This window comes from Fusarium oxysporum, chromosome 2 (genome assembly GCF_000149955.1).
Source record: "Fusarium oxysporum f. sp. lycopersici 4287 chromosome 2, whole genome shotgun sequence".
NCBI classification, from domain to species: Eukaryota; Fungi; Ascomycota; class Sordariomycetes; order Hypocreales; family Nectriaceae; genus Fusarium; species Fusarium oxysporum.
Genome location: NC_030987.1, coordinates 5256613 through 5269747, shown reverse-complemented (window position 1 = coordinate 5269747; position 13135 = coordinate 5256613). Strand labels below are relative to the sequence as shown.

The 13135-nt window shown below is 48.2% G+C and overlaps 4 protein-coding genes across 6 annotated transcripts; all 4 read right to left on the bottom strand.

Annotated features, from left to right (window-relative positions):
• Positions 1 to 750: 750 nt before the first annotated feature.
• Positions 751 to 3195, bottom strand: FOXG_22267 (uncharacterized protein; the record flags this gene model as incomplete). Its single annotated transcript, XM_018402668.1, has 3 exons — positions 751 to 1541; positions 1601 to 2039; positions 2089 to 3195. The coding sequence occupies 3 exons, from the start codon at positions 3193 to 3195 to the stop codon at positions 751 to 753; spliced, it is 2337 nt and encodes a 778-aa protein (XP_018256560.1).
• Positions 3196 to 6710: 3515 nt separating this feature from the next.
• Positions 6711 to 9963, bottom strand: FOXG_22266 (uncharacterized protein). Of its 3 annotated transcripts, none has more exons than XM_018402665.1 (9): positions 9461 to 9963; positions 9262 to 9393; positions 9144 to 9196; positions 8214 to 9077; positions 8019 to 8162; positions 7607 to 7954; positions 7364 to 7533; positions 7245 to 7305; positions 6711 to 7194 (listed from the first exon to the last, which is right to left on the bottom strand). In XM_018402665.1, the coding sequence occupies exons 1-9, from the start codon at positions 9558 to 9560 to the stop codon at positions 7024 to 7026; spliced, it is 2043 nt and encodes a 680-aa protein (XP_018256557.1). In that variant the 5' UTR covers positions 9561 to 9963; the 3' UTR covers positions 6711 to 7023. The 3 variants fall into 3 exon arrangements, with proteins under 3 accessions (XP_018256557.1, XP_018256559.1, XP_018256558.1); XM_018402666.1 differs by having other exon boundaries at positions 6821 to 7194; positions 7607 to 7879; positions 9461 to 9769; XM_018402667.1 differs by having other exon boundaries at positions 9144 to 9393.
• Positions 9964 to 11048: 1085 nt separating this feature from the next.
• On the bottom strand, positions 11049 to 11949 carry FOXG_22265 (uncharacterized protein; the record flags this gene model as incomplete). The annotated part of the gene is made up of 2 exons (XM_018402664.1): positions 11049 to 11325; positions 11399 to 11949. 2 exons carry the CDS (start codon positions 11947 to 11949, stop codon positions 11049 to 11051), a joined length of 828 nt encoding a protein of 275 aa, XP_018256556.1.
• On the bottom strand, positions 11950 to 12568 carry FOXG_15919 (uncharacterized protein; the record flags this gene model as incomplete). The annotated part of the gene is made up of 2 exons (XM_018396020.1): positions 11950 to 12463; positions 12522 to 12568. 2 exons carry the CDS (start codon positions 12566 to 12568, stop codon positions 11950 to 11952), a joined length of 561 nt encoding a protein of 186 aa, XP_018256555.1.
• Positions 12569 to 13135: the final 567 nt, after the last annotated feature.

Here is a 13135-nt window from a genome sequence, read left to right as displayed (position 1 = left end):
AGTTACTTGCCTGATTCTGTGCTTTCTGATATACATGATCCGACAGGAACTGGGGATTCAGTTCCAAATATGGCGCAATCGAGCAAGCTCAGATGAGTAGGCCGACGTTCGATGATCCGTTATCGACCGTAGATATTCTTGGCCTGGGCGATCTCTTCATTGAACCCGATGCTGGTCAAATGCTTTCGTTGGATAATTCGAATCTGTTAGACTTTCAAACGACGACCTGTTACGATCATGGACAGTGGTTCGATAACTATGACTTTATGAATTCCTGATGTTCTTCGCTGATTAGTCTAGTCCAATCCAGAGGCTACGATCACATTCTGAAATAACTAGGGTATCACGAGATAGAAGGCGCGACAAGTTCAGTAGCTTAAATCAATATCAAGTCGTTGAGTCTCTACTGCTAATCACTAAGAAATTAGCTACACTGCCATTTCAATATTGCCCTCTGACTTCAATTCTCTGTCACCTGTAATAACCTTGCCAGACCCCGAGGTCGCATGTCAAATGGCTTCGAATAATTCATCGTCCGAGGCCAGGGTTCAAATCCACGACACTCCACGACACATTTGTGAATATGGCGTGGATATGGATGCTGACTAATAACTTCGATGTGGAATGGGTGGAAATGGATCCATTATGGAAATGAATCCATATTGTGGAATTTGTGGAATGGAAACCTACTTTGTCTAACAATGGTAATTAGTGGATCGCATCCATGCCTTGGTGACGTCGATGTTTTTGTCACTCGTCCATTAGAATCCTATCTAGCGACCCGATCAAACCGGCGCGCAACCAACTCCGTAGTGTCTGGCAAAGCCCAATTGTACTGGCATCTAGCCTATTGCGGCTCTTGGTAACCATGCGGCCAGTGGTCGAGAATAGCCTCTCACACTCGGCTGACATTGGTGGCACAGTAAGCAGATCCAAGGCCATCCTAGACAACCGGGGGTATTTGAGTCGCCTTATGTGCCAGTATTCGTAGGGATCTGTGACAGAAGCATCAGCATCCTCGATATCACGCTGCCACTGCTCGTATTCATCAAGATCCAGACCGCCAACTGAGGACCTAGGGGATTGAGCTGGGGATCGAATTGGCGACTCGGTAACAGAAATCCCTCCAGTCGTCAGTCCTCGCTTCTTTGTGCGCCACGCTGTGAACTTGTTTCTTGAGGTCTTCAGCCGCTTATTGGCAGGCAACTCAATCTCTGGGTCATCAACCTCCAGGTCCCTATACTCTCTCTCCCAGAGATCCTGGACCATCTCCTTCGCCTTGGTAATCCACAATTGTCTTTCGTCGTCGTCTCCCCACAAATCGTCAAACAGTGCCCACCGGTAGGCAGGATGAAGAACTGCAGCGCCATAGATCAGGGGGCTATCATTCAGGTGCTCGTAGTATTCGTTCAATTTGAGCCAACCCAGGTTGATGTTGACAGCGAGGTGATGGCCGTGCGGAAAATTGGCGACTGCTCTTTTCGCGGATTCGAGGGTTTCGAGAAGAAATTCGTACGCGTGAATAAGATCCCAGCTTGTTCCTGTACAAGCCATCTGTTAAAATAAGAATCGGGCCGCTTTTGAGAAGTCTAAGGCTTACCAGACAGTGGAGGGTCGATCTCGTTTTCCTCGACCTTTCTCCGGTGTTTTCCCTGTCCATCGCCCTCAAGGCCTCTCACAACCAGCTGGAAGTCAAGCAAAATGTCGTAAAGAGTCCCGAGCACATGCCAATCATCAGGTGTCATGCGATTCTCTTCCTTCAGGAAGAAGGGCAGCTTGGAGCCCTTTTTGATGTGGCCAGCTCTCGTCAAGTTGACCTTCTCCCACTCGTTTGACGCTCTCTGGACAAAAGAATTATAAAATGGCCTCAAGAGGAGAGCGCGTTCAATCATCGAGAATTGAGAAAGCCACCGGGTAGCATTGTCGACCACAACTCCAACTGGACGGTGTTTCTTGAGCTGAGCGTCATCAGAGAGTTGGCTCTCGACAGCCTGTACCTTCTTGAGCATATCGGTCCACGTGTCCGATCTGCTCACCTCCTAGGTCTTCGTGAGTATAACAAATAAAGCCGGGGACTCAGCCACCTACAACAGCAAAGTTATGCCATTTTCCAACAGAGCCTCGCCTCCTCCAGACTTCATGCTCCTTCGCTGCCGTGTGAAGTCCTTCGAAGACCTCTTTCTCGAAAGCATCCGGGTTCTTGCCATACAGCATCTGTTTCACTACTATGTTGACAACGTGGCCAACGCAGCGAACCCATCGCTTCTCCCAGTCGAAGCCAAACTCTAATCCAAGCTCCCCCATCGAGGTTTTATTGTTACCGGCATTATCCAATGTGAAATACCCGAGTTTATCGCTGATCTCGTACTCCCGAATGATCTCGATAATCTGCCCGGCGATATTCTCGCCTGTGTGCCGCTCTGTAAGCTCAGGCAGTCCGAGGACACACTTCTGTGGCCGATTATTTGAATCCCGAAACACACATGTGATGCCGTATAAGGCGTGTCGGTTACCAGACTTCCAGCCATCGTACTGGATATGGATCTGTCCCGGACTCTTTCGCAAAGCATCTTTCACTCTTTCCATGTTGTTGGTAAATTCTCGTTCTGCGATGGCACGCACGGTCACGTCAGTAATGTTAGCTTTTGTGATCTCGACAGATGGATTGAGGTAGTTGAAGATGTCTCGAAGATCTTGATCGTTGACGATCGAGAAGGATTGGTTAGAGTTGACAATCCAGTTGACAAGTTTCTGCTGGAATACAGTTTTGTCGAAACGTTTGATCAAGGTATTGATCAAATCTTGTTCCTTCGGCTCCTTCGGGTTCAACTGTAGGATTGTTGCAATGGACTGATGTGCTTTCTCGGATGCCTTTGTAGGCTTTTGCCTCTTGCCTGTCGGATCCATGATGCCATTGTGGTCCGTGTACAGGTGACCCTCAGCGTTCTGCAACCCTTTGATGGCGTAACTCTTTGGCCTCGGCCGCTTTTGCTTGATGCAAAGGCAACACACCCATCGGCGTTCCCCCTTATCGGCATGCTGGATATCGTAGCCGAACTGATATACCCATTGACGCACTTGGCCGTCTCTCTCCGTCAAGGTCCAGCCTTTGTAGAGCTGAAAGAGTCGTTGATTGTCTTCTTCTGTACGTTCTGGAACGGGTGTGGTTGACTTGGTAGGATGAAGGGTGGCCATTTCGGTTTGGAGTAGTCAGGGCGTGAGTAATAGTAAACCCTCCTAGAATAGACTTGTTTGAACTTTGTGTACGGGTAAAACGGAGTGGAAAATTGTTGCTATTGCGTTGTTATTGGCTATGGAAAGTACTTAGGGTATGCGCTATTTCACAAGGAAATCCAGGTATTTTCAAACCCCACCTAAATTTCCATTCCTTTCCACAATTTCCACATGTGGAACATGTGGAAGGGGTTCCGTGGCGTGGATGTGGAAAAGCTGAAGCCTACGTGGAATGGAATGGAATGGATATGGATCCACATTATGGATCCATATGTGGATTTCGTGGTATGGATTTGGACCCTGTCCGAGGCACTCACGGTGACCTTTTGTCCTCCAACAGATGTTTCCACTGACTCCACGCTGGGATGGTCAGTGATGGTTTTTTTCCCCCTCACTGTTGTGGCACAGCCTGTTTCGTGTCAATTCTACCTCTTGGTTTACTTCAGTTCTTTGAATCTTACCGTTACAAACCATCTTCACGCGTACTGATAGGACACCATTGCGATAGGCACGATAGAGTAGCGTGAATTTAAAAGCGAATGACGTGGTGAAAGTTTTGGCGAGATTAGTCGTATAGATCCGAGGGCGATATCAGAAGCTCTAAGCATGCTTATAGATAAAGAGGACACTGATATGTGAACAACTTGCTAGCCTCAGTAGGTGCAGGGTATCGAACATTACTCATCACCGTCTTGGAAATTCAAAACGCCTCGCACAAAGCGCTCATCAGCTCCCGATAGCCTAACATGCAATCAGCCTATGGCTGGTTCTCTGGTCTTAGCAAGCCGCCATTATTGCCCTGAGACGGGGAATATGCATGCTTGGGCCTGGTTTGTGCGGCCAATTGGGCATGCTCCTGTGTGGCGAGGAATTATGATCAGGAAACGTCACCTAATTTAGCCCACTAGTCAGCGTTATCACGCATTGCTCGATTTACGATTGCCAAGTTGTCCTAGGTACAAAACTCCATGCGGTTTAGACGATTTGTGCTAATCGTTTCCCAAGTGATAGCTTACCGCCACACGACTCACTTGTACGATACGTTACAGAAGGGTTGGAAATATTAGCGTATCGAAAATCGCTACGTTCCTCTACTTTAGACCTCTGTTAATTCTGCCTTAATGGCAGGCAAGTATTTAAGACGGTAAAACTGCGCCTATGTACACTAGGGGACTACTATCTGACATTTCCGATCTTTGAGGCTTGTACTGCTGATCCCTTCACGCTTTTTGGCAGCTGTTAATTCTGCCCACCAACCCCCATTGACTCCAACCCGTATGAGGGACTAATACGCTGGCTGAATGGAGTATGAGTGGTATTATTAATATGGGGAGTTTGTACCCGCGGCTGTAAGGCAAGAGATCAAGCAATTTCCCCTCATCTTAGGAGTGGGCTTGTCGATGGAGATTTGTGATTCCACAGGAGCAATGTGGACAGAGATACTCATACAGTAAGTGGCCAACGTATGCTAAAGCAAACAGGGGCGAGACTGTTGGCTGTGACAATCAGGAGACGTTGGGTAAAAGCTTATGATGCAGTTAAACAATGATCGCCAGAGATTAGCATTTTTTGTTTTCTTATGATTCTTTTGTTAAACCGCCCGATTTGACACCCTAAGGCAACATAAAGGTAGGGTTGAGAGCAAATTGTGCTATGCTGACCAAAGCGGTCATCGTGACAAGTCGCAATGAGATCCCCAAAAACAGTTGCCGAAACGGCATTTGAAAAAGCAGAACTAAAAAGTTTGTTGCGTTTTGACACCGCAAATTCAGCGCTCGACCCGTGCCATGCCATGCCATGCTTTGCAAGTGTCCGGCCTACACAAACCATTCATTCTATCATCATGTCGGGGTAGACTGGGGCAGTACGTGAGTCCTTACTCCTCGTGCAAGGCACAAACTGCACGCTATAGAGAGCTTTATCTTACCTGATTGAGTATAGTCACTCTCTTTTGTCTGGAGTGGGAATCGGCAGCACAAATAACGCAAGTCTCTTAATAAGGAATGAACTAGAGTCCCTGGTACCGGACAGTAATATTAAGAAGCATCTTAGTCTACTTATCATTAGTCAACGGTAAAACCTTAGATGCTCGTCTTTCACATATTAAGATGCGAGGACTGCTGCTGGTAAAACAACAAGCACATCCAGCCTAGTAAGTCGACTTAATGGCGGAAAAATCACAATCATTATCCTTCCGAAGGATAACATTCCTTGTCCCAAATATTTATTATCCTACTTGCACTTCTTTTATAGCCAAGTTACTTAATTATTTAAGCCCTAAGCCATCCTCTATTAAAACTACTATTATCTCTGAAAATATAACTATAGAATATAGTCTAGCCCTTAATACCTTTACTATCTCTAAAGTGCTCTCAGATACAGGCTATAAGGTAAACAGCATAATCCAGGAGGTAAGTTAAAGGGCCTTTATAAGATAGCATCACGCGGCTCGGCTATTAACAATATTCCTATTACTTAGTGTAATAGTTGCACCTAGCCACTACGCCACAGGGCAAAAGATTAGCTAATAACTGCTATTATAGCAATTACAGTGGTGCATACAGCTGCTTATAGAAGCTTACGGTAAACCAAGCCGTAACACAATGCTCCCTCCCCAGTGGCTTACAACCCGGAAGCCAACCCTCAAGCATATACCCCGCAGTGCGCCAAACCGCATTACAAGCGTAGCCTTATTATTACGGCTTGGCTTACTATAAGCTCCTATAAGCAGCTGTATACACCACTGTAATTACTATAATAGCAGTTATTAGCTAATTTTTTGCCCTGTGGCGTAGTAGTTAGGTGTAACTGTTATAAAAGCCTCTGGGTAAAGTAGCTTTAGGTAATTATTATTACTTAACCCTTACTCCACTTGCCAGGCTTGTCCCTGTATCACCGCTTTTATTCTAATTCACTTAGCTGCTTCAAAGATATTAAGCAAGTCCCGTGAACTAAAGTGCCTTACCTAACCCAGCCTCTTGACCTATGCCGAATCGCGGTTAATATCCTCTTCCAAATCACCCTTCCGGAGTCACATAGCATCCTCTTCCTCCAGTCTAGTTTAGCTAGTGGCAATTATCTTTTCTATGGTTCTCTGTTGTGCGATGCTGGCTGGGTCTGATGCGTTGTTCGTATCGCTACAGTCTCAAACGACCTAGTAGCGCGCTTGCTTTCTTGTGCCCATCCACGTCTGTAACCGCACCTCGGTCTATCAAATCGATGCAGCGCTGCGTTCTTCTCGCCAGTGACAGATAATATCATCCCGCGCAACTGTAAGATACCTACATGCAGCGCAACTATATCCATTGTAAATAGTTTAATAGCTGGACTGTTGTCTTCCGGCAAAGAAGTAAGTATCAGGCCAGATAGCCCTATCGCACTATAGAAGTCTTTGATATCCTTTAGCACCTTGCCTTTTAGCTGATGCTCTTGTCGAAAGTTCGAGTTAATTGGGTCGAATAGCTGGTTTATAGAGCCAACAAAGTAGCATTCAATACTGCTTATTTAATTAGATAATGCCCTCCATATTATCACTAATTCCATCTAGCTATTCTCTGTGACTACATATAACAGATTAGTAGATATTATTCTGTTTATATTCCTACTCATCAGCTACTCTATGCTGTGTAATTAACCCTTACCCCAAATCGGCGCTAGTTCACCACAATCACCAATAAGCGACTCGGCGTAAGCCAAAGCCGTAATTAAAAGCCAATCGATTGACCCCACTAACCCATTTTAGTAGACGATTTAACATGAATCTCCTGCGAATAATGCCTGGGCTGGAGATCAATACCAAAGCGTGATGGCGACAACCACGATAGCAACAAGTGTGGCGGAAGGACCATAACGACTCGCGATCAACTCCGTTGCTCCGCTTCTATCTGCAGTTTTATTGTATTGTCCAACCAGTGCTGGAAGCTGGTCTCCACCCTCGACAAGCACCATGGCCATGCCAACCTATTTCAACGTCAGTAGGCAGAATCGCGCCTATCAATTAAGAAACTCACAACGATGTGCCACTGAAGATGACAATGGAACATCCAAGCACCGGGATTATCCGTGACATAACTATACAGTGATTTTTTAGCTGCAGTGCAGATATTAAGCTCCTCTCGACGAGACTTACCGGATCGCAGCCCACCCTTGCGAAGGGAGGCCCATCGTGTCACGGTAAGGGGGATCCCGAAGGTTAATGAGGTCCGCTGGCGCGTCTGTGACAGCTGCGTACGGAAAAGATCCCTCACCAGAACCTAGAACCCAGAACTTATGGCCATGAAGGTGTATCGGATGGCCCATCTACCCAGTTACGTCAGTACTTTAGTAATCAAGCGACACTGCTTCCTTAGGCCGGACAGAGGGTAGAACGCACCATATCCATAGACTGGTTTGAAATGCTCATGATGATATCAATAGTTGAGTTGATGGGTAAGTGCATGGTCGTGTTTGAATTCCAGCCGGAGGAGTTTTCCCCATAGATGATAGGGACGTCTGGCTCCGAGAACGGAGCACGATCGATTACCCAGGTCACAATGTCTGTCTGGCTCACGACAAAAGACAAAGCCTTATCGGGCCGCCCCGAAGGTGGCGAATTGTGGCCGTCGAATGGAGAGAGTGCCGAGGGGTCAAGTAGGGCAGCGTCCGCCTTGGCTGATCCGTTAATGTACATCCACGACTTCGCTGGATCTTCCATAACGTCCGTGGTGGAACTATTGTCAGCCTAGAGAGTCAGGATTTTGCACGCTACCACCGATGTGTGAACCGTTAGAGACCAGCGCACTTACATTATATGATACGATCGCCTGCCCTTCAAGGACCTGCTGCATGTCGCCGCTGGGGAAAGTAGTGAATCTGAGGTAGTAATTACCAGGAGACTGATCAAGCTTAACCATAACGGAATACCGCTGGCCGAGCTCCATGTGAAGCACCTAACTTAGATCAGTGGAAAGTACATTATAATACTGCCAAGAGATACTCACATTCACCTCTTGTAGCTTAGTATAAAGGCCGTCGGCAGCATAGACAAACATTGAATGCCCATCCAACGAGACCCTCAGGGCACTGACGGCACCAGAATTGACCAAGTTGAGAGCCAACCAACCTCTCGACTGATCCGTAGAGATGACTAGCAAATGCGAGGTCGTGTTGGTGCAGGTCTCGGGCGGCAGCGACGATATATTGAACCCCGGCTTGAACATCATGGGCGGCATACAGCCACGGGGACTCAAAGAGTCCATTCCCGGCATATCAGGCATCCCCGAGGATGCTGGAGAAGGAGAGTGGTCCATTGACATGGTGGCAGATGGCCGTGATGTGACCGGGCTCACAGGTGACTCCATGGGCATGTTATGCATATCGCGTCCTTTCAACATGTCCATGCTTGGCATATCCGACATATGTTGCATTTCGGAAGTGGTCGCTGATGTCCCGAGAGCTGTAGTTGTCTTTTTCGGCTCTATTCTGAGCCCTGGTCCGGACTCAAGGGCGCTCTTCGGGAGGCACTGTACCTTTCCTTGGCCGTTAGCCAAAATACTATCAACACACGACGGGAAAGCACCGGTCTTCATATATCGCGCAAATACGACATCCGAGAGTTCATGCGTCCAGTCATTCAGAAGGACATTTGTCGCATTTCGTTCAGCGGCTAGGAGCGCTGCGAGCTCGTCCTGATCTTGAGCCAGTGTCGCGAACGGACGTTGGCGTGATGCGGCCGGTCGGATGAGAAGTGGACCGCGAATGGCGTCATTATAATAGGCACGGAAGTGAGAATGGTACCAGAAAAACCCGTACTCGGACGCCGTAGAAAACCGATAGGTATAGTTGCCCCCTGGAGGAATGGGGTCCTATAGATTTGTTCAGTAAGGCTTGGTACAATGGAAAAGGGAATGCTCGGAGGAGGTTAATCTAACCTGTGTAACACCTGGCACACCATCCATGTGGGGAGTTCCTCGCTGCAAGAGTCCTAGTTCGGGGAATTGTTTTTAGCGGCTATTTGGTTCGGTATCTCTGATCAGGGAGATAACGAACCATGCCAGTGGATGGTGGTCTCGACATTCAAGTCGTTCTGGACAAAAATTTTGACATCGTCCCCTTCATCCACGTCAACCAAAGGCCCCGGCTGCTGGCCATTAATGAGATACACTTCGCGCTCGAATCCATCTGTATGGCAGTTAGTGGCACTGGCTTGAGTGTTCCATTAAGTTTTTGAGGCTAGGTAGTCACATGCCTGGAGATTTGAAAGCACTGTGAACGGTGAAATTGAATTGGCGTAGAGCAGCTCTCGCGCCAACAGCGTAGAGGGCGACAACAAGAGATGACACAAGCATCTCGGCGTCAACATGTATGTGGCCCTACTGCAGTCGTGTACGCGGTAGAGATTGGAGTTGACGGGTAATGTGCTGCGCTCCGGGATCCGAGCCGGTCCTACACGAGATATTGAAAGGAGCACGTTAACGTGAGTTTTTAAAAGATAACTCAGAAAAGTAAAAATAAAAAATATAAAAAAAGTCGCGTACATCGAAATGCTGCGAAAAACACCAGGGAAGAAAAAGAAAGAAAGAAAAGGCGTAGGGGCGCAGGAAGTTTGTGACCTTACGGCCAAGCGAGAAAATCACCAGGCCCAACAGCCAAACGGAGCCCCTACAAGGCCAGATCAGTCAGGCCCATCAGAGGGAATAAACAAACACAGCTTAAAGAGGTACCCAGGACATATCTTACGAGCTGTTCTTGTCTAGAATCGGTGCTACGACAAATGCAAACCCCCGTCAATTCATACGAAGATACGTATAGTGTGCGGGATTTGTGCGGCGCTAATGAAACCACACTCTGCATGGCCCCCTGGTTGCCAGGGTTGGCAAGCCATGACGCAAGCACTTTTTAACCAGCCATGTGGTCAATCCGTAACTCCCCTGCTAGAACGCGGCATTTGTGCGGAGTTTAGCGCCGTCTTGTTTGCATGGAAGGGCGGGATCCGGCAGACGGCGAGTGCTCATTGGCTGGCCCGAAGCAGGCCCCTCACGCCGCGAACTCTGTATCTACCTTGGACCATAGGAGGTCTGGGTGCTACAAGCTCCATATTCTGTGGAACACATCCATCCACCAAGTCCACGCTTACAAAACCCCAGCTAGTTCAACTCCTAATCCTCAAAGATTTGTTTTAACAAGCTGTTAGTGGGTTTTACTGGAGGTGGGGCAGGTAGCCGCATGGAAGCTGGTGAGGATCGAGATGAGAGAGAGCTCTTACGCGTATCATACAACGGCGAGTAGAATAGACAGAAACTAAAAGTTTACAGTACCAACACAGCGCATACTCTCTTTTCAATACAGGACTGCGTAGATCTTCCATCTGTTACCATTTGTTCAGTTGTACGTCACGCATCATCAACTTCGATGCAAGCAGGGGCAGAGGCGGACTGCTCCTGTGACAGTCGTGTGCATGTCTTTTGGCAGTTGGAGTCGGCTCTTGGCTGACTTCACTGATGCTGCCAGTAGCGTCCGAGCCCGAGCTTTGGAATAAGCAAACAGTCTGCCATGATGGAGGTGGACTCATTGGATGATGCAGAGGCCTTATGGTATGTGATTTCTCATGCATCTCATTTCAAGGTAACTCCATCTTACCTCTCGCGCCCCGGCAAATGACCCGCGAAACCGAACAAACGCTATCCTGGCTTTCTGGTTGGTCACATATACAATTGTCTGTTTATCAAGCGCCACCGGAGGGCTGATGCCCATATGTCCCCACCATGACATTATCCGATTCCTCTAATTAGGCACCTGCATGGCTTGCGGTCGTCTTCGCTCCACCCGTACGGCCACTATGTCCGCCCGGAAGATGTATCCGTTCCGTTCTGCGCAGTGAATCCAGCTCTTGAATCGCAGATGATCGGGACGATATGAGGATGCTTGGCAGCATTCGCAATGTCCTGGAACGTTTTGTCTGGGAACGCCCCATCGCGTAAGGACAGCATGCCAAGCGCGACATTTACAATGGCAATTAAATTGGCCAGAACATAGGGAACGAAAAGAGAAGTGGCGATATACCCGTAGCGAGTAACACTATTCCAGCGAGTAACGTTTCGGGTAGCGTTGTAGCTGTATTGACAGGTTAGCAATGCATGGGGGGAGACAAGAGATGTGGAAGGAAGAAGAGTAGATATGTACTTACGTAAGAAGTTTATTTTGTAGTAGGCTTACTGTCATGTTGAAACTTAACTCCTCAATTAGTACTGCGAGTGTCCTATTTCTTGCGAGTGATTTATCTTGCAACCGCTGTGCAGATATATCCGTCTCGTTATCGGACGCATAGAGACCATATAATCGGTTGAAGTCGAAGAAGACGTCCAAGTCAACACTCCCTAAAACGCTGTTTTGTCGTATCGGCGACTCTATTGACCCGAATTGTGCTACACCACTAGTACTCGGATTGGTGTCTGATAAGCTTTCTTGCCTGAACCATGCAAATGAGCCGACCAACTGATCTGCCAGCGCCCACATGAACGCCGCGTACGCATGGCTCGCCACGTTTGACACCTCGTTTGGGCCGTCGCGCGGGAACCCGACCTCCTCGTGCACAGTGTACGAGCCGGTTACGCTTTGGACGCTGTGATCCCGCTCGAGTCGCAGATCGTACGTGGCGTTGTGCAATCGGCAAACCTGCCAGGCCCGGGTGCGGACTCGATGCCCTGTTTGGTTGAAAACGTACTGCTGGAAGGTCATCTAAAGCTCGTTCGTTCTGTTGGACGGCTCCTGATAGTGCGGCTGAGCGAGGGCGGTTAGGTGGCCAGTGCTGTTCACGGCAGGGACGAAGGCGAAATATGCGCTATCATGTTGGAGGGCTGTGCATTTGGATGCAGCCATGTATTCCTTGAGTAGGCGATTAATTAGGGGAATGACCGTACTGTTTGCGCCTTGGTATTGCATGATTGGTCCGTAGAAGTCGATGGAGTAGACTGAATGGTTTGACGGCCCCTCGATTGGTAAGATCTCGCCACGGGAAGCGGTTGCAGTGGAGAGTAATGATAGAATTGTTCTTGGTCCTCTGAAGATTCTGCTTGTGTCATCTTTGAACTTGGTGGTGGTGCTGTTCCAGGGCGGAGAGTAGGCGAACTTATTTCCGGCTGTACTATCAGTGATAGCCAGGTAAGGCACCTGTTCTTCGGCCGTAACTATCTCGGTGCTTGGATAGATGAACAATGCCGCCGGAGTGAAGAATTGTGGAAGGATTAGACACCTTGCTCAGACATTATCAGCTAGCCGTTACTTGGTTACTACAATCTTTTCCCACTAACCACGCAAAGAAAGCCATAACAGTTCCCAGCTTAAAGGTTTTAACCATGTCCCGACTCAGGAGTGAGGAGGGGGCGGTATTGACGCTGAAGGCTTCGTTCAAGCCACGGACTGACCATTTGTTATTATATACAGCTCGCCAGAGCCACTAGGTGTATGATTTCCAAGCGCTTGACGTGAGAGCTATCTGGGCGAGGAATGAAAAAGCCATACCTACCCTTAAATTCCCAGAGACAGTAAGCATCTGAGTGCCTAGGATACGTAGACGATGCACTTACCGAAGCTTTTCCTCTTGCCTGGACGGGCTACCTATAATTTGCCTGTTGAGGCTCGGGTAAAAGACGTAATGTCCGATACTTAACCTAACCCTGGTGAAAAGAAAAATGAGCATTAATATGGGTGACTTCCAGTTGTGGCCGATCTACCAGACCGGGGAGGGAGTCGCAACAGGCGCGGAACCTTGAGGAAGTGTGGCGGCAGAACTTATATACACCTTGCTGGACGGACTTAAAGGCGGGCGGAGATAAGAATCCAAACTTAGTGACTCTAGTCTTGCCTGGTTGCTGACTGGTGCTTGGCCACCTTGGCCAGGGCCAGACCGGGGAGTAAGCTGAGA

Bases quoted from the DNA above. Each gene is read 5' to 3' on its own strand.
- FOXG_22266 (XM_018402665.1), bottom strand. From the start codon at position 9,560: ATGCTTGTGTCATCTCTTGTTGTCGCCCTCTACGCTGTTGGCGCGAGA. The intron at 9,078-9,143 runs GTTAGATTAACC...ACAAATCTATAG, and splicing joins GTGTGCCAGGTGTTACACAG to GACCCCATTCCTCCAGGGGG. The intron at 8,163-8,213 runs GTGAGTATCTCT...GATCTAAGTTAG, and splicing joins CTAAGCTACAAGAGGTGAAT to GTGCTTCACATGGAGCTCGG.